The sequence below is a fragment of the Somniosus microcephalus genome, chromosome 15 (assembly GCF_052327205.1).
Source record: "Somniosus microcephalus isolate GS21.2 chromosome 15, FLI_Smic_1.0, whole genome shotgun sequence".
NCBI lineage: Eukaryota > Metazoa > Chordata > Chondrichthyes > Squaliformes > Somniosidae > Somniosus > Somniosus microcephalus.
In genome coordinates, this window is record NC_141001.1 from 11,198,840 (window position 1) to 11,220,491 (window position 21,652).

Below are 21,652 nucleotides of genomic sequence, written 5' to 3' on the forward strand. Positions count from 1 at the left end.
AGATGCGGATAATATTCATGCAGAAAACAATTTAGCAAGAGTGATGTGGAGTAGAGGAATAAAATCAAATGGAATAGATGTAAACAGGGAAAAGACGGAAGTGAAGGTTAGGGGGTAGGTAGCTTGTACAAAAAATATCACGGAAAAAGGAGTCATGGTAAAAAAAAGCAAAACAATAAAGATTAAAATGCATGTATTGCAATGCACAGAGTGAGATAAATAAACTGGGGGACTGGAAACAATTGTTTTACAGGAAGATCTAGATCTAATAGCATTAACAGAAACCTGGCTACAAACTAAGCAAGTTTATAATATATAAACTATATTTAGGAGGGACAGAAAAGATAAGAAACGAGGCTGTGTGGCAATGTTGTTTAAAGAATGCATACAGTCTGTAGAGAGGGTTGACGTAGACAAAGAAGGGGTATAACAATAACAACAACTTGTATTTATATAGCGCCTTTAACATAGTAAAACGTCCCAAGGCACTTCACAGGAGTATTATAAGACAAAAAATTTGACACTGAGCCACAAAAGGAAAAATTAGGGCAGGTGACCAAAAGCTTGGTCAAAGAGGTAGGTTTTAAGGAGCGTCTTAGAGGAGGGAAGAGAGGCAGAGAGAAGGAGAGGTTTAGGCAGGGAATTTCAGAGCTTAGGGAAAAGGCAGCATAGGCAGAGTCAATGGCCCCTATATTTACCAAGGCACAAGTTTGGAGCAGGGGGTGCAGTTATGGTCGGAAACCCAGAAGTATGGGTTTCCTTGAATGCCGTGGAGTTTTACCTCCATAGCGTGTTTTAATTTGTTTCTCCAGGTTTCCCGCCCGACAGCCAGTCTGATTAACAGGCTGCCTGCCTGTCAGGCGGGAAATCCTGCGGCATGAGGCCACAGCGAGGAGCAGGTAGGTCTAATGGTGGTAGGGGGTGGAGATTGCAGCGGTCTGGGAGGAGCGAAGAGATTGTGGGGGAGGGGGAAATTAGAGAAATCGTGGGGGGAGGGGAGAGTTCATGGAGGATGGGGAGAGATTGTGGGGGAGGGCAGAGATCGTGGGGGAGGGGAGAGATCGTGGGGGAGGGGAGAGATCCTTAGAGGAGGGGTGAGGTCATGGGGGAGGGGAGAGATCGTATGGGGAGGGGAGAGATCATGGGGGAGGGGAGAGATCATGGGGGAGGGGAGAGATTGTTAGGTGAGGGGTGAGATCGTGGGAGAGATCGTGGGGGAGGGGAGAGATTGTGGGGGGAGGGGCGAGATCTGGGGGAGGGGAGAGATCATGGGGGAGGGGAGAGATCGTGGGGGAGGGGAGAGATCATGGGGGGAGGGGAGAGGTCTAGGGGAGAGGAGAGATCGTGGGGAGGGGAGAAATCGTTAGGGGAGGGGAGAGATCTGGGGGAGGGGAGAGATCGTGGGGGAGGGGAGAGATCGTATGGGGAGGGGAGAGACCGTATGGGGAGGGGAGAGATTGTGGGGGAGGGGAGATATCCGGGGGGGGGGAGAGGTCGTATAGGGAGGGGAGAGATCGCGGGAGAGGGGAGAGATCGTGGGTGGAGTGGAGAGATCGTGGGGGGAGGGGACAGATTGTGGGGAGGTAAGAGATCGTGGGGGAGGGGAGAGATCGTGGGTGGAGTGGAGAGATCGTGGGTGGAGGGGACAGATTGTGGGGAGGTAAGAGATCGTGAGGGAGGGAAGAGATCGTGGGGAGGGGAGAGATCGTGGGGGAGGGGAGAGACCGTGGGGGGTGCGGAGAGATCGTGGGGGAGGGGAGAGACCGTGGGGGGTGCGGAGAGATCGTGGGGGAGGGGAGAGACCGTGGGGGAGGGGAGAGATAGTGGGGGAGGGGAGAGATTGTGGGTGGAGGGGAGAGATCGTGGGGGGTGGAAGAGATTGTGGGGAGAGGGGAGAGACCGTGGGGGGAGGGGAGAGATCGTGGGTGGTGGGGAGAGATCGTTGGGGGAGGGGAGAGATTGTGGGGGGTGGGGAGAGATCGTGGGGGTTGGGGAGAGATTATGGGGGAGGGGAGAGGGAGAGATCATGGTGGGAGCGGAGAGATCGTGGGTGGAGGGTAATGGAGAGATTGTGGGGGGAGAGGGAGATCGTGGGTTGTCGGTGATTTCAGGGGGAATGTGGGGGGGACATCGGGGTCGGACAGATGGGTGGGGGGTAGTTTTACAGGGTAGCTTGTTGGGCCAGGGGGAAAACATGCCTGCTCCTCCTGACCCACAAGCACTGCAGTAAAGGCACTTAGCTCATGGATCTGGCCCTTCTTGCCTTCGTTTAACTACCAGGTTTCCTGAGGTCAGGGAACCCCAGCCGACGGTAGTTAAAAATAGAAATCCTACTAAAATGGAGGCATGCAGCCTCCTTAAAAGTTTTAACGACCGACCCACCTTCTGAGGCCGGATTGGTTGCCTGTTCTGCCTCCGTTAAAAATATGAGTGAGCAGGTTTGACGTGGCTTGGGTTCGGATTTGAAGTTTTTAAAATTTTAACTTCCCACTCAACCCAAACCCACCTGTGTTAGAGGGTTAAAATTCCCTCAATATGGTTGGAGCTCAAAAATAAAAAGTGATTCCATTAGTATTGCAGACCTCCTAATAATGGAAATGAATTCAAAGAGGAAACTGCAGTTTGATTAGAGAGATGAGGAGGAGTAAACAAATTATTGTTCTGGGTGATTTTAATTATCCATTTATCACTTGGCCCAGAGTGCAAGTAAATGTAGAAAAGGGAATGGAATTCCTAAATGGTGGACAAGAATCCTTCTTTAAGCAATATGTTAGTTGGCCTACAAGGACGGATGTGTTGCTGGAAGTAGTGGTCATACTATGATAAGCTCTAACTAGAAAAGGAAAAAGTCAGGATAAAAACTAGAACACCAGCTTAATTCCAGCTGATTTTAGAAAGGTGAGGTGTCAGCTAACTAAGATAAGATGGAAGGAGAAATTGACGGCAGAGCAACAGTGGGATTTTTATTAAAAAAGACATTGCAAATGTACAGAATAAAAGGAACAGTAAGGTATTTCACAAATATATCAGTGTATATTGCCTCTCCCTGTTCCTTCTGCCAAAATGCATCATCTCACACTTCTCGGTATTAAATTCCATCTGCCACTTGTCTGCCCATTCTGCTAGCCTTTCTATGTTCTGTTGCAGTCGATTGGTGTCATCCTCACTGTTTGCCACACCCCCAAGTTTGGTGTCATCAGCAAATTTAGAAATTCTACTTTGTATTCCAATATCCAGGTCATTTATATATATCAAAAAAGCAGTGGCCCCAGCACTGACCCTTGGGGAACAGCACTGTCTACCATCCTCCAGTCTGAAAAACAGCCATTTACCTGAACTTGCTGTTTCTGTCCTTAAGCCAATTCCTTATCCAAGCTGCCACTGACCCATCTATTCCATGAGCCTCAATTTTGTTAACCAGCCTTCTATGTGGTACTTTGTCAAACATCTTCCTAAAATCCATGTAGACAACATCCATTGCATTCCCTTCATTGATCCTCCCTGTTACTTCATCAAAAAATTCGATTAGATTAGTCAAACATGATCTGCCTTTTACTTGTGACCTCCCTATTCTTCCTACCAAAATGTAATACCTCACATTTATCTGCGTTGAATTTCATTTGTCAATTATATGCTCATTCTGCAAGTTTATTCATGTCTTCCTGTAATTTGTTGCAGTCCTCCTCAGTATTGACTATCCCAGCCAACTTGGTGTCATCCACAAATTTAGAAATTGTGTTTTTGATTCCAAAGTCTAAATCATTAATATAAATTGGCTAGTACCTTATTGAAGGCCTTTTGAAAATCTAGATAAATTACATCTACTACATTACCCTTGTCTACTCTCTCTGTTACCTCTTCAAAAAATTCAGTGAGGTTGGTCAAGCCAGACTTTCCCTTTTGAAATCCATGCTGACTATTCATTATTATATTTTTGGCTTCTAGATATTCTTCTATTGTCTCATTTAGTAGGGATTCCATTATTTTTCCTACCACCGATATTAAGCTGACTGATCTATAGTTTCTTGGATATCTCCCTTCTTAAATATAGGTATTATTATGTTAGCGATTCGCCAGTCCTCTGGCACTACACCTTTTTCTAATGAATTATTAAATATGTGTAGTAATGCCTCTGCTATCTCTTCCCTAGGTTCTTTTAAAATGCACGGATGTAATCCATCTCGACCAGGGTTTTTTTTGCTCTTTGAGTTTGATTAGTTTATTTAATATATCTCTTCTTTTTATTTTAAATGCAGTTATTTCATTACTATTCTCATGATCAAATGTCAATGTCCACCTGTTCTATCTCCCTGGTAAATACTGAGGCAAAGTAATTATTTAATATTTCTGCCATCTCTCTATCACTGCCTGTGTTACTATCCTGTCCATCCATTCGTGGCCCTATTCCCATCCCGACCTTCCTTTTTTATTGATGTGCCTGTAAAATATTTTACTATTTTGTTTTATGATCCTTGATAATTTAATGTCATAGTTCTTTGCCTTCCTAATATTTTTTTTGACTTCTCTCCTAATCTCTTTGTATTTTCCCTCATCATGCTCTCCTCTGCTGTCCATGTACTTAATGTATGCCTCTTTCCTTACCCTCAATTGTTCCCTTATGGCTTTATTCATCCGTGGTGTCTCATTAGTGTTTAGCTTGTTCTTGTTTTTTAGCGGAATATATTTTGCCTGGACTCTGTTGAACACCATTTTAAATGTTTCCCATTGCTGTGCTATATCATTGTTTGCCAATATTGTTGTCCATTTTATTTTCCGAGTTCTATCCTCAGCACCTCAAAAACTGCTTTTCTCCAATCTATTACCCTGGTCTTCGTCATACTTATGTCTTTTTTTATTCGTTCATGGGATGTGGACGTTGCTGGCAAGGCCAACATTTATTGCCCATCCCTAATTCCCCTCGAGAAGGTGGTGATGAGCCGTCTTCTTGAACCACTGCAGTCCGTGTGGTGAAGGTACTCCCACAGTGCTGTTAGGGAGGGAATTCCAGGATTTTGACCTAGCGACAATGAAGGAACGGTGATAAACTTCCAAGTCAGGATGGTGTGTGAATTGAAGGGTAACTTGGTGGTGGTGTTCCCATGCGCCTGCTGCCCTTGTCCTTCTAGGTGGTAGGGGTCACGGGTTTGGGAGGTGCTGCCGAAGAAGCCTTGGTGAGTTGCTGCAGTGCATCTTGTAGATGGTACAAACTGTAGCTATGGTATGCTGGTGGTGGAGGGAGTGAATGTTTAAGGTGGTGGATGGGGTGCCAATCAAGCAGGCTGCTTTGTCCTGGATGATGTCGAGCTTCTTGAGTGTTGTTGGAGCTGCACTCATCCAGGTAAGTGGAGAGTATTCCATCACACTCCTGACTTGTGCCTTGTAGATGGTGGAAAGGCTTTGGGGAGTCAGGAGGTGAGACACTCGCTACAGAATACCTAGCCTCTGACCTGCTCTTGTTGCCACAGTATTTATGTGGCTGGTCCTGTTAAGTTTCTGGTCAATGGTGACCCCCCAGGATGTTGATGGTGGGGGATTCGGTGATGGTAATGCTGTTGAATGTCAAGGGGCGATGGTTAGACTTTAGCTTGTTGGAGATGGTCATTGCCTGGCACTTGTGTGGCGTGAATGTTACCTGCCACTTATCAGCCCAAGCCTGAACGTCGTCCAGGTCTTGTTGCATGCGGACATGGACTGCTTCCTTATCTGAGAAGTTGTGAATGCCGCTGAACCCTGTGCAGTCCTCAGCAAACATCTCCATTTCTGTCCTTCTCAATTATTATTTTAAAGCATGTTATATTATGGTCACTATTGCCTAGATGTTCCCTTACTTTTACTTCTCTTATCTGCTCTGGTTTATTCCTAGTTCCAATTGCGAATCCTCCCTTGTTGGGAATTTTACATATTGGGTTAGAAAGGAATCCTTTACATATTGTAGGAACTCCATTCCCTTATGCCCTTTACCTACCTCTTCTGTCCAATTAATATCAGGGTAGTTCAAATTCCCCATGATTATTATTCTATGTTTTTTACTTAGTTCCCTAATTTGTTTGCATATTTCTTCCTCCACCCACCTTCCACTATTAGGTGGTCTGTAGACTACACCTATTAGTGTGATTGATCCTTTATTATCTTTTATCTCTATCCACCTGGATTCTATTTCTATAGCAAAATACTGCAGATGTTGGAAATCCGAAATAACAACAGAAAATGCTGGAAAAACTCAGCAGGTCAGGCAACATCCGTGGAGAGAAATTTGAGTTGACGTTTCGGGTCGAACCCTTCTTCAAAACTGGAAAGAAAAGAAACTAGATCGAAGGCAGGGCTGCGATCGGACAAAAGAATAAAAGAAACAAAAGAAGTAAAAGAGATTAGAAGCTAGATGAGATGGTAATAGGCTGAGATTAGGTGTAAAGTGTACTGGCAGGGCAAGAGGTAGCTGCCAGGTGTGAGAGAGAAACAAAAGGAAACAAAAGATTCTATTTCTGTTTGGCTGATAACTGCGTCACTTTTTTCTACTGCCATTATGTTATCACTAATAAGTACAGCTACTCCACCTCCCCTTCTTCCCTCTCTATCTTTTCTAAATATATGATAAATTATGCTTGTGCTTATTTACTTATTTGTAGAGGATGATCAAAAATGGCAAAGGTTTTGAATAAGTACTTCGCATCAGGCTTTTCTAAAGAGAAGAATATTGGAGAGGAGGTGAATCCTGAAGTGGTTGAGAGCAACAAGTATCACATGACAGATTACTAGAGAAGATTAGGGCATATGGAATTAGGGGGAGGATCGCAAACTGAATTAAAATTGGTTAGAAGAGAGAAAACACAGAATAGGAGCTAAGGATAGTTTGCAGAGATTGGAAATGTATAGTGGGGTTCTTCAGTGTTCAGTTCTGGGGCCACTTCTGTTCACTGTGTATATCAATGATTTGGACGTAGGCCTAGAGGGAGTGGTGTCAAAATTTGTAGATAATAGGAGGAATAGTTCATTTTTTAGAAGACCAAAGGATCTGTAAAGCAATGTTGATAAGATGGGGGCTAAAAGGTGGCAGATGAAATTCAATGTAAGGAAGTGTGAAGTGATTACATTTGGTAAAAAGAATTAACAGCAGTTAAATATACTCTGAATTGAAGTTGGCTTGGTGCTGTGGAAGAGCAGAGGGATTTGGGGGGACAGATTCACAGAATATTAAAGACAGCTGCTCAAGTTGATAAGACTAAAAAGAAAAGCTCATAGAATTCCGGGTTTTATCTCAAGAGGTATAGAATCTAAAAGCCAAGCAGTAATGATGAACCATATAAAACCTTAATAAGTGTTGAGCTAAGGTACCATATGCCGTATTGGGCTCCACATTATAGGAAGAATATTGAGGTTCTAGAGAGGGTACAACACAGATTCACTCAGAGGCGGCCTGGTATGATGAAATACAAACAGAAAAAAGACTTGACAATTGGGTCTTTTTCATGAGAACAATGTAGATTATGGGGCGATATTATAGAATTGTTTAAAATTATGAAAGAATGGGACAGGGTAAATAAAAGCAGGCTGCTTCCAATAGTTGAGGGTCAATAACGAGGGGCCATAGATGCAAAACTAAATGTAAGAGATTTAGAACAGACAAGAAGAAAAATGTCTTCATACAAAGACTTGTGAGGCTGTGGAATTCACTTCCAGGGTTAGTGGTTGAGGCAAAATCTGCTCTTATGGAGGGTAAAAGTCGACACAAACTGGTTGGGCCGAATGAACTGTATCTGTGTTGTAATTTCTGTGTATTTCTACAATTAACTCTTATGTTTTAAAGACACATCACAATTTTCTGGTTGGACAAATAAAACTATTTCTCCCAAATACAGTGTTTTGATTGAAAATCGGATCCTGGGGAAAACAAAGCTGAGTCTCAGACAGTTTATTGCATGTCTGGCAACATTATAATGCTGGCACGGGCCAGTTGGGCCAAATGGCCTGTTTCCGTCTTGTAACGTCCATATATTTCTACATGCTAACTGTCATGTTTGAGGTGTTTGATCCTGGAGCAAAAGGCAATGTAAGGTCATAAATAATCGGTGTGGAAACCCTGAGGCTCGCTCATCAAATTAAGTATTAGCCAAATGTCAATCTATTTATTATTCCATTATTTTAGGTTGAGCTTGATGTAAAATTTCACAATAGGACTTGTGGCCTCTGTGGAGATTATAATGGCATTCCTTCATACAATGAATTCATTGCAGATGGTAAGTCAAGAACTCTTAGCCTTTTTAAACTTTTGGGGGAAAATAACCTGATAAACTAAATAGTTCTAAACTTTAATTGTTGTGCTTTCATAAATTGCAGGACGGCAAATTTCACCCATTCATTTTGGAAACCTGCAGAAAATTCATCAGCCTAATGAGAGATGTCAAGATGCAGATGAGCACGAGATAGAAACCAGTGCTTTGTGTGAACAATATGTAAGTTTTCACTGATTTGTTTGAAGGTATTTAATGCTGTATCTATGGCTAGGAAAGTCCTTGGAGCTGCTCCCACTCCGCTAGAGTTGCTTCACTAGAAACGCGGCGAAAATCCAGTTTACTGGAAATTTTGCATCTGTGTTTAAATGTTGGCAAAGGCAAGGAATAGGTTCAGTTGAGATGCCTGCTAAAGTTGAATAGTTAGTTAACACTCACTATCTTGGCTTACACATGAAGAAAGCTGTTGGCATCTCTGTGACTGTACCTTTATCCTGAAAAATGCCTTTAGGGCCGGAAGAATAAGCAGAGAAAATTTTAAATTTTATAAGCAAATACCTCTGTTATTTGTCCTAGGGAATAGTTTGTAACAGGTTCTCCTGTGAATATATAAATACGGATCAGAATAAACAAACCCACAAACTCATACATACTCACATTCGCACACTGATGCATGTACACTCACAAACCTCATATACACTCAGACTCAAACTCGCACACGCACTCACAAACCTCATATACACTCAGACTCAAACTCACACACACCCACAAACCTCATATACACTCAGACTCAAACTCACACACACACTCACAAACCTCATATACACTCAGACTCAAACTCACACACACCCACAAACCTCATATACACTCAGACTCAAACTCACACACACACCCACAAACCTCATATACACTCAGACTCAAACTCATACACACATCCACAAACCTCATATACACTCAGACTCAAACTCACACACACACTCACAAACCTCATATACACTCAGACTCAAACTCACACACACACTCACAAACCTCATATACACTCAGACTCAAACTCACACACACACCCACAAACCTCATATACACTCAGACTCAAACTCACACACACACCCACAAACCTCATATACACTCAGACTCAAACTCACACACACACCCACAAACCTCATACACACTCAGACTCAAACTCACACACACTCACAAACCTCATATACACTCAGACTGAAACTCACAGACACACTCACAAACCTCATATACACTCAGACTCAAACTCACACACACCCACAAACCTCATATACACTCAGACTCAAACTCACACACACACTCACAAACCTCATATACAGTCAGACTCAAACTCACACACAGCCACAAACCTCATATACACTCAGACTCAAACTCACACACACACTCACAAACCTCATATACACTCAGACTCAAACTCACACACACACTCACAAACCTCATATACACTCAGACTCAAACTCACACACACACCCACAAACCTCATATACACTCAGACTCAAACTCACACACACTCACAAACCTCATATACACTCAGACTCAAACTCACACACACACTCACAAACCTCATATACACTCAGACTCAAACTCACACACACTCACAAACCTCATATACACTCAGACTCAAACTCACACACACTCACAAACCTCATATACACTCAGACTCAAACTCACACACACACTCACAAACCTCATATACACTCAGACTCAAACTCACACACACACTCACAAACCTCATATACAGTCAGACTGAAACTCACACACAGCCACAAACCTCATATACACTCAGACTCAAACTCACACACACACTCACAAACCTCATATACACTCAGACTCAAACTCACACACACACTCACAGACCTCATATACACTCAGACTCAAACTCACACACACACCCACAAACCTCATATACACTCAGACTCAAACTCACACACACACTCACAAACCTCATATACACTCAGACTCAAACTCACACACACACTCACAAACCTCATATACACTCAGACTCAAACTCACACACACACCCACAAATCTCATATACACTCAGACTCAAACTCACACACACACTCACAAACCTGATATACACTCAGACTCAAACTCACACACACACTCACAAACCTCATATACACTCAGACTCAAACTCACACACACACCCACAAACCTCATATACACTCAGACTCAAACTCACACACTCACACAAACCTCATATACACTCAGACTCAAACTCACACACACACTCACAAACCTCATATACACTCAGACTCAAACTCACACACACACCCACAAACCTCATATACACTCAGACTCAAACTCACACACACTCACAAACCTCATATACACTCAGACTCAAACTCACACACACACTCACAAACCTCATATACACTCAGACTCAATCTCACACACACTCACAAACCTCATATACACTCAGACTCAAACTCATACACACACTCACAAACCTCATATACACTCAGACTCAGACTCACACACACTCACAAACCTCATATACACTCAGACTCAAACTCACACACACTCACAAACCTCATATACACTCAGACTCAAACTCACACACACACTCACAAACCTCATATACACTCAGACTCAAACTCACACACACACTCACAAACCTCATATACACTCAGACTCAAACTCACACACACACCCACAAACCTCATATACACTCAGACTCAAACTCACACACACTCACAAACCTCATATACACTCAGACTCAAACTCACACACACACTCACAAACCTCATATACACTCAGACTCAAACTCACACACACTCACAAACCTCATATACACTCAGACTCAAACTCACACACACACTCACAAACCTCATATACACTCAGACTCAAACTCACACACACACTCACAAACCTCATATACACTCAGACTCAAACTCACACACACACTCACAAACCTCATATACACTCAGACTCAAACTCACACACACACTCACAAACCTCATATACACTCAGACTCAAACTCACACACACCCACAAACCTCATATACATTCAGACTCAAACCCACACACACACTCAGAAACCTCATATACACTCAGACTCAAACTCACACACACACTCACAAATCTCATATACACTCAGACTCAAACTCACACACACATCCACAAACCTCATATACACTCAGACTCAAACTCACACACACACTCACAAACCTCATATACACTCAGACTCAAACTCACACACACACCCACAAACCTCACATACACTCAGACTCAAACTCACACACACACTCACAAACCTCATATACACTCAGACTCAAACTCACACACACAACCACAAACCTCAGATACACTCAGACTCAAACTCACACACACACTCACAAACCTCATATACACTCAGACTCAAACTCACACACACACCCACAAACCTCATATACACTCAGACTCAAACTCACACACACACCCACAAACCTCATATACACTCAGACTCAAACTCACACACACAGCCACAAACCTCATATACACTCAGACTCAAACTCACACACACTCACAAACCTCATATACACTCAGGCTCAAACTCACACACACACTCACAAACCTCATATACACTCAGACTCAAACTCACACACACACTCACAAACCTCATATACACTCAGACTCAAACTCACACACACACCCACAAACCTCATATACACTCAGACTCAAACTCACACACACACTCACAAACCTCATATACACTCAGACTCAAACTCACACACACACCCACAAACCTCATGTACACTCAGACTCAAACTCACACACACACTCACAAACCTCATATACACTCAGACTCAAACTCACACACACACTCACAAACCTCATATACACTCAGACTCAAACTCACACACACACCCACAAACCTCATATACACTCAGACTCAAACTCACACACACTCACACAAACCTCATGTACACTCAGACTCACTCACACACACACCCACAAACCTCATATACACTCAGACTCAAACACACACACACTCACAATCCTCATATACACTCAGACTCAAACTCACACACACACTCACAAACCTCATATACACTCAGACTCAAACTCACACACACCCACAAAGCTCATAAGCACTCAGACTCAAACTCACACACACACTCACAAACCTCATATACACTCAGACTCAAACTCACACACACTCACAAACCTCATATACACTCAGACTGAAACTCACACACACTCACAAACCTCATATACACTCAGACTCAAACTCACACACACACTCACAAACCTCATATACACTCAGACTCAAACTCACACACACACTCACAAACCTCATATACACTCAGACTCAAACTCACCCACACACTCACAAACCTCATATACACTCAGACTCAAACTCACACACACACTCACAAACCTCATATACACTCAGACTCAAACTCACACACAAACACACTCACAAACCTCATATACACTCAGACTCAAACTCACACACAAACACGCTCACATACCTCATATACACTCAGACTCAAACTCACACACACACTCACAAACCTCATATACACTCAGACTCAAACTCACACACACACTCACAAACCTCATATACACTCAGATTCAAACTCACACACACACTCACAAACCTCATATACACTCAGACTCAAACTCACACATACACACTCACAAACCTCATATACACTCAGACTCAAACTCACACACACACCCACAAACCTCATATACACTCAGACACAAACTCACACACACACTCACAAACCTCATATACACTCAGACTCAAACTCACACACACTCACAAACCTCATATACACTCAGACTCAAACTCACACACACACCCACAAACCTCATATACACTCAGACTCAAACTCACACACACACTCACAAACCTAATATACACTCAGACTCAAACTCACACACATTCACAAACCTCATATACACTCAGACTCAAACTCACACAGACACTCACAAACCTCATATACACTCAGACTCAAACTCACACACACATCCACAAACCTCATATTCACTCAGACTCAAACTCACACACACACTCACAAACCTCATATACATTCAGACTCAAACTCACACGCACACCCACAAACCTCATATACACTCAGACTCAAACTCACACACACACTCACAAACCTCATATACACTCAGACTCAAACTCACACACGCACTCACAAACCTCATATACACTCAGACTCAAACTCACACACACACCCACAAACCTCATATACACTCAGACTCAAACTCACACACACACTCACAAACCTCATATACACACAGACTCAAACTCACACACACACTCGCAAATCTCATATACACTCAGACTCAAACTCACACACACTCACACAAACCTCATATACACTCAGACTCACTCACACACACACTCACAATCCTCATATACACTCAGACTCAAACTCACACACACACTCACAAACCTCATATACACTCAGACTCAAACTCACACACACCCACAAACCTCATATACACTCAGACTCAAACACACACACACTCACAATCCTCATATACACTCAGACTCAAACTCACACACACACTCACAAACCTCATATACACTCAGACTCAAACTCACACACACCCACAAACCTCATAAGCACTCAGACTCAAACTCACACACACACCCACAAACCTCATATACACTCAGACTCAAACTCACACACATTCACAAACCTCATATACACTCAGACTCAAACTCACACACACTCACAAACCTCATATACACTCAGACTCAAACTCACACACACACTCACAAACCTCTTATACACTCAGACTCAAACTCACACACACACTCACAAACCTCATATACACTCAGACTCAAACTCACACACACACTCACAAACCTCATATACACTCAGACTCAAACTCACACACACACTCACAAACCTCATATACACTCAGACTCAAACTCACACACAAACACACTCACAAACCTCATATACACTCAGACTCAAACTCACACATACACACTCACAAACCTCATATACACTCAGACTCAAACTCACACACACACCCACAAACCTCATATACACTCAGACTCAAACTCACACACACACTCAAAAAACCTCATATACACTCAGACTCAAACTCACACACATTCACAAACCTCATATACACTCAGACTCAAACTCACACACACACCCACAAACCTCATAAAAACTCAGACTCAGACTCACACACACTCACAAACCTCATATACACTCAGACTCAAACTCACACACACTCACAAACCTCATATACACTCAGACTCAAACTCATACACACACTCACAAACCTCATATACACTCAGACTCAGACTCACACACACTCACAAACCTCATATACACTCAGACTCAAACTCACACACACTCACAAACATCATATACACTCAGACTCAAACTCACACACACACTCACAAACCTCATATACACTCAGACTCAAACTCACACACACACTCACAAACCTCATATACACTCAGACTCAAACTCACACACACACCCACAAACCTCATATACACTCAGACTCAAACTCACACACACTCACAAACCTCATATACACTCAGACTCAAACTCACACACACACTCACAAACCTCATATACACTCAGACTCAAACTCACACACACTCACAAACCTCATATACACTCAGACTCAAACTCACACACACACTCACAAACCTCATATACACTCAGACTCAAACTCACACACACACTCACAAACCTCATATACACTCAGACTCAAACTCACACACACACTCACAAACCTCATATACACTCAGACTCAAACTCACACACACACTCACAAACCTCATATACACTCAGACTCAAACTCACACACACACCCACAAACCTCGTATACATTCAGACTCAAACCCACACACACACTCAGAAACCTCATATACACTCAGACTCAAACTCACACACACACTCACAAATCTCATATACACTCAGACTCAAACTCACACACACATCCACAAACCTCATATACATTCAGACTCAAACTCACACACACACTCACAAACCTCATATACACTCAGACTCAAACTCACACACACACCCACAAACCTCACATACACTCAGACTCAAACTCACACACACACTCACAAACCTCATATACACTCAGACTCAAACTCACACACACAACCACAAACCTCAGATACACTCAGACTCAAACTCACACACACACTCACAAACCTCATATACACTCAGACTCAAACTCACACACACACCCACAAACCTCATATACACTCAGACTCAAACTCACACACACACCCACAAACCTCATATACACTCAGACTCAAACTCACACACACAGCCACAAACCTCATATACACTCAGACTCAAACTCACACACACACCCACAAACCTCATATACACTCAGACTCAAACTCACACACACTCACAAACCTCATATACACTCAGACTCAAACTCACACACACACTCACAAACCTCATATACACTCAGACTCAAACTCACACACACTCACAAACCTCATATACACTCAGACTCAAACTCACACACACACTCACAAACCTCATATACACTCAGACTCAAACTCACACACACACTCACAAACCTCATATACACTCAGACTCAAACTCACACACACACTCACAAACCTCATATACACTCAGACTCAAACTCACACACACACTCACAAACCTCATATACACTCAGACTCAAACTCACACACACACCCACAAACCTCGTATACATTCAGACTCAAACCCACACACACACTCAGAAACCTCATATACACTCAGACTCAAACTCACACACACACTCACAAATCTCATATACACTCAGACTCAAACTCACACACACATCCACAAACCTCATATACACTCAGACTCAAACTCACACACACACTCACAAACCTCATATACACTCAGACTCAAACTCACACACACACCCACAAACCTCACATACACTCAGACTCAAACTCACACACACACTCACAAACCTCATATACACTCAGACTCAAACTCACACACACAACCACAAACCTCAGATACACTCAGACTCAAACTCACACACACACTCACAAACCTCATATACACTCAGACTCAAACTCACACACACACCCACAAACCTCATATACACTCAGACTCAAACTCACACACACACCCACAAACCTCATATACACTCAGACTCAAACTCACACACACAGCCACAAACCTCATATACACTCAGACTCAAACTCACACACACTCACAAACCTCATATACACTCAGGCTCAAACTCACACACACACTCACAAACCTCATATACACTCAGACTCAAACTCACACACACACTCACAAACCTCATATACACTCAGACTCAAACTCACACACACACCCACAAACCTCATATACACTCAGACTCAAACTCACACACACTCACAAACCTCATATACACTCAGACTCAAACTCACACACACACTCACAAACCTCATATACACTCAGACTCAAACTCACACACACACCCACAAACCTCATGTACACTCAGACTCAAACTCACACACACACTCACAAACCTCATATACACTCAGACTCAAACTCACACACACACTCACAAACCTCATATACACTCAGACTCAAACTCACACACACACCCACAAACCTCATACACACTCAGACTCAAACTCACACACACTCACACAAACCTCATGTACACTCAGACTCACTCACACACACACCCACAAACCTCATATACACTCAGACTCAAACACACACACACTCACAATCCTCATATACACTCAGACTCAAACTCACACACACACTCACAAACCTCATATACACTCAGACTCAAACTCACACACACCCACAAAGCTCATAAGCACTCAGACTCAAACTCACACACACACTCACAAACCTCATATACACTCAGACTCAAACTCACACACACCCACAAAGCTCATAAGCACTCAGACTCAAACTCACACACACACTCACAAACCTCATATACACTCAGACTCAAACTCACACACACTCACAAACCTCATATACACTCAGACTCAAACTCACACACACTCACAAACCTCATATACACTCAGACTCAAACTCACACACACACTCACAAACCTCATATACACTCAGACTCAAACTCACACACAAACACACTCACAAACCTCATATACACTCAGACTCAAACTCACACACAAACACGCTCACATACCTCATATACACTCAGACTCAAACTCACACACACACTCACAAACCTCATATACACTCAGACTCAAACTCACACACACACTCACAAACCTCATATACACTCAGATTCAAACTCACACACACACTCACAAACCTCATATACACTCAGACTCAAACTCACACATACACACTCACAAACCTCATATACACTCAGACTCAAACTCACACACACACCCACAAACCTCATATACACTCAGACACAAACTCACACACACACTCACAAACCTCATATACACTCAGACTCAAACTCACACACACTCACAAACCTCATATACACTCAGACTCAAACTCACACACACACCCACAAACCTCATATACACTCAGACTCAAACTCACACACACACTCACAAACCTAATATACACTCAGACTCAAACTCACACACATTCACAAACCTCATATACACTCAGACTCAAACTCACACAGACACTCACAAACCTCATATACACTCAGACTCAAACTCACACACACATCCACAAACCTCATATACACTCAGACTCAAACTCACACACACACTCACAAACCTCATATACATTCAGACTCAAACTCACACGCACACCCACAAACCTCATATACACTCAGACTCAAACTCACACACACACTCACAAACCTCATATACACTCAGACTCAAACTCACACACGCACTCACAAACCTCATATACACTCAGACTCAAACTCACACACACACCCACAAACCTCATATACACTCAGACTCAAACTCACACACACACTCACAAACCTCATATACACACAGACTCAAACTCACACACACACTCGCAAATCTCATATACACTCAGACTCAAACTCACACACACACCCACAAACCTCATATACACTCAGACTCAAACTCACACACACTCACACAAACCTCATATACACTCAGACTCACTCACACACACACCCACAAACCTCATATACACTCAGACTCAAACACACACACACTCACAATCCTCATATACACTCAGACTCAAACTCACACACACACTCACAAACCTCATATACACTCAGACTCAAACTCACACACACCCACAAACCTCATAAGCACTCAGACTCAAACTCACACACACACCCACAAACCTCATATACACTCAGACTCAAACTCACACACATTCACAAACCTCATATACACTCAGACTCAAACTCACACACACTCACAAACCTCATATACACTCAGACTCAAACTCACACACACACTCACAAACCTCTTATACACTCAGACTCAAACTCACACACACACTCACAAACCTCATATACACTCAGACTCAAACTCACACACACACTCACAAACCTCATATACACTCAGACTCAAACTCACACACACACTCACAAACCTCATATACACTCAGACTCAAACTCACACACAAACACACTCACAAACCTCATATACACTCAGACTCAAACTCACACATACACACTCACAAACCTCATATACACTCAGACTCAAACTCACACACACACCCACAAACCTCATATACACTCAGACTCAAACTCACACACACACTCAAAAAACCTCATATACACTCAGACTCAAACTCACACACATTCACAAACCTCATATACACTCAGACTCAAACTCACACACACCCCCACAAACCTCATATACACTCAGACTCAAACTCACACACACACTCACAAACCTCATATACACTCAGACACAAACTCACACACACACTCACAAACCTCATATACACTCAGACTCAAACTCACACAGACACTCACAAACCTCATATACACTCAGACTGAAACTCACACACACATCCACAAACCTCATATACACTCAGACTCAAACTCACACACACACTCACAAACCTCATATACACTCAGACTCAAACTCACAAATACTCACAAACCTCATATACACTCAGACTCAAACTCACAAACACTCACAAACCTCATATACACTCAGACTCAAACTCACACACACTCACAAACCTCATATACACTCAGACTCAAACTCACACACACACCCACAAACCTCATATACACTCAGACTCAAACTCACACACACTCACAAACCTCATATACACTCAGACTCAAACTCACACACACACCCACAAACCTCATATAAACTGAGACTCAAACTCACACACACACTCACAAACCTCATATACACTCAGACTCAAACTCACACACACACTCACAAACCTCATATACACTCAGACTCAAACTCACACACACACCCACAAACCTCATATACACTCAGACTCAAACTCACACACAGACTCACAAACCTTATATACACTCAGGCTCAAACTCACACACACACTCACAAACCTCATATACACTCAGACTCAAACTCACACACACACCCACGAACCTCATATACACTCAGACTCAAACTCACACACACACTCACAAACCTCATATACACTCAGACTCAAACACACCCACAAACCTCATAAGCACTCAGACTCAAACTCACACACACACCCACAAACCTCATATACACTCAGACTCAAACTCACACACACTCACAAACCTCATATACCCTCAGACTCAAACTCACACACACTCACAAACCTCATATACACTCAGACTCAAACTCACACACACTCACAAACCTCATATACACTCAGACTCAAACTCACACACACACTCACAAACCTCATATACACTCAGACTCAAACTCACACACACACTCACAAACCTCATATACACTCAGACTCAAACTCACACACACACTCACAAACCTCGTATACACTCAGACTCAAACTCACACACAAACACACTCACAAACCTCATATACACTCAGACTCAAACTCACACACATACTCACAAACCTCATATACACTCAGACTCAAAATCACACACACACTCACAAACCTCATACACACTCAGACTCAAACTCACACGTACACACTCACAAACCTCATATACACTCAGACTCAAACTCACACACACACCCTCAAACCTCATATACACTCAGACTCAAACTCACACACACACTCACAAACCTCATATACACTCAGACTCAAACTCACACACACCCACAAACCTCATAAGCACTCAGACTCAAACTCACACACACACCCACTAACCTCATATACACTCAGACTCAAACACACTCACAAACCTCATATACACTCAGACTCAAACTCACACACACTCACAAACCTCATATACACTCAGACTCAAACTCGCACACACTCACAAACCTCATATACACTCAGACTCAAACTCACACACACACTCACAAACCTCATATACACTCAGTCTCAAACTCACACACACACTCACAAACCTCATATACACTCAGACTCAAACTCACACACACACTCACAAACCTCATATACACTCAGACTCAAACTCACACACAAACACACTCACAAACCTCATATACACTCAGACTCAAACTCACACACATACTCACAAACCTCATATACACTCAGACTCAAACTCACACACACACTCACAAACCTCATATACACTCAGACTCAAAATCACACAGACACTCACAAACCTCATATTCACTCAGACTCAAACTCACACACACCCCCACAAACCTCATATACACTCAGACTCAAACTCACACACACACTCACAAACCTCATATACACTCAGACACAAACTCACACACACACTCACAAACCTCATATACACTCAGACTCAAACTCACACAGACACTCACAAACCTCATATACACTCAGACTGAAACTCACACACACATCCACAAACCTCATATACACTCAGACTCAAACTCACACACACACTCACAAACCTCATATACACTCAGACTCAAACTCACAAATACTCACAAACCTCATATACACTCAGACTCAAACTCACAAACACTCACAAACCTCATATACACTCAGACTCAAACTCACACACACTCACAAACCTCATATACACTCAGACTCAAACTCACACACACACCCACAAACCTCATATACACTCAGACTCAAACTCACACACACTCACAAACCTCATATACACTCAGACTCAAACTCACACACACACCCACAAACCTCATATAAACTGAGACTCAAACTCACACACACACTCACAAACCTCATATACACTCAGACTCAAACTCACACACACACTCACAAACCTCATATACACTCAGACTCAAACTCACACACACACCCACAAACCTCATATACACTCAGACTCAAACTCACACACACACTCACAAATCTCATATACACTCAGACTCAAACTCACACACACACCCACAAACCTCATATACACTCAGACTCAAACTCACACACAGACTCACAAACCTTATATACACTCAGGCTCAAACTCACACACAC

General features: G+C 42.7%; 1 protein-coding gene across 1 annotated transcript in view; it reads left to right on the plus strand.

Annotated features, from left to right (window-relative positions):
- Nucleotides 1–21,652, plus strand: part of LOC147106541 (uncharacterized) — a 176,536-nt gene that overhangs the window by 9,530 nt on the left and 145,354 nt on the right. Inside the window, exons 4-5 of the mRNA XM_086008472.1 lie at nucleotides 8,144–8,234; nucleotides 8,335–8,450. Coding sequence (XP_085864598.1) covers nucleotides 8,144–8,234; nucleotides 8,335–8,450 — 207 coding nt within the window. The remainder of the gene's footprint in view (nucleotides 1–8,143; nucleotides 8,235–8,334; nucleotides 8,451–21,652) is intronic.